The 970-nt window shown below is 43.3% G+C and overlaps 1 protein-coding gene across 1 annotated transcript in view; it reads left to right on the top strand.

The window, feature by feature from the left end:
- The window catches only part of GMEB1 (glucocorticoid modulatory element binding protein 1), a 47,210-nt gene that overhangs the window by 34,741 nt on the left and 11,499 nt on the right, over positions 1-970 (top strand). Inside the window, exon 5 of the mRNA XM_012645903.1 lies at positions 264-441. Coding sequence (XP_012501357.1) covers positions 264-441 — 178 coding nt within the window. The remainder of the gene's footprint in view (positions 1-263; positions 442-970) is intronic.

The raw sequence follows: 970 nt of genomic DNA, 5'->3' as shown, positions 1-970 counted from the left end.
TTTAATATTTAACATCTTTATTGGAGGAAAATGCCTATTCTTGTAGCCAGAGCCATAAAAAATTGAGAGTATGACAAATTGAGGCAATTATCCCAAGCCCCTATGCTGCTGAAGAGGCCAAATAATTAGGTACCAACTCAGGGAGCCATCTAGTATTCCAAAAATTTCTTCCCTTTTCCAAGAAATGGCCCAAGAAGAAATCCTTTTGAACTGAAATAATTTTGAATTTAACACTGTAGAGATTTGCCTGAGTATCTATGTAGCATCCCTTGTTTACACTTTGTCTTATCCCTCTTGTGCCAGAGGACACATTGATGTTCTGGAAAGGGATAGCTGATGTAGGGCTGATGGAAGAAGTTGTCTGCAACATACAGAAGGAAATAGAAGAGCTACTCAGGGGAGTTCAGCAGCGGCTCATCCAAGCTCCCTTCCAGGTCACAGGTAAGTGCACTAATCCCAGCGGTAGCAGGCATTTATTGAATGCTCACAGCTGTAGGCAGGTCCTGTTAGCCTCACAAAAACCCTAAGATATAGGTATAATTATCTGCATTCTATAGATAAGGAAAATAAGGCTCATAAAGGTTAAGTCACTGTGGCTCACGCCTGTAATCCTAGCACTCTGGGAGGCCAGGGCGGGTGGATTGTTTGAGCTCAGCAGTTCGAGACCAGCCTGAGCAAGAGCGAGACCCCGTCTCTACTGAAAATACAAGAAATTAGCTTGACAACTAAAAATAGATAGAAAAAATTAGCCAGGCATGGTGGTGCATGCATGTAGTCCCAGCTACTCGGGAGGCTGAGGCAGGAGGATCCCTTGAGCCCAGGAGTTGAGGTTGCTGTGAGTTAGACTGACGCCATGACATTCTAGCCTGGGCAACAGAGTGAGACTCTGTCTCAAAAAAAGAAAGTTAAGTCACTCGTCAAGTTTTATAACTGAATTTTGTTTTTTTATATATGTGTGTGTGTGTGCGCG

The sequence above is a fragment of the Propithecus coquereli genome, unplaced genomic scaffold (genome assembly GCF_000956105.1).
Source record: "Propithecus coquereli isolate 6110/MARCELLA unplaced genomic scaffold, Pcoq_1.0 Scaffold239, whole genome shotgun sequence".
NCBI classification, from domain to species: Eukaryota; Metazoa; Chordata; class Mammalia; order Primates; family Indriidae; genus Propithecus; species Propithecus coquereli.
This window is presented reverse-complemented; position numbering and strand designations above follow the sequence as displayed.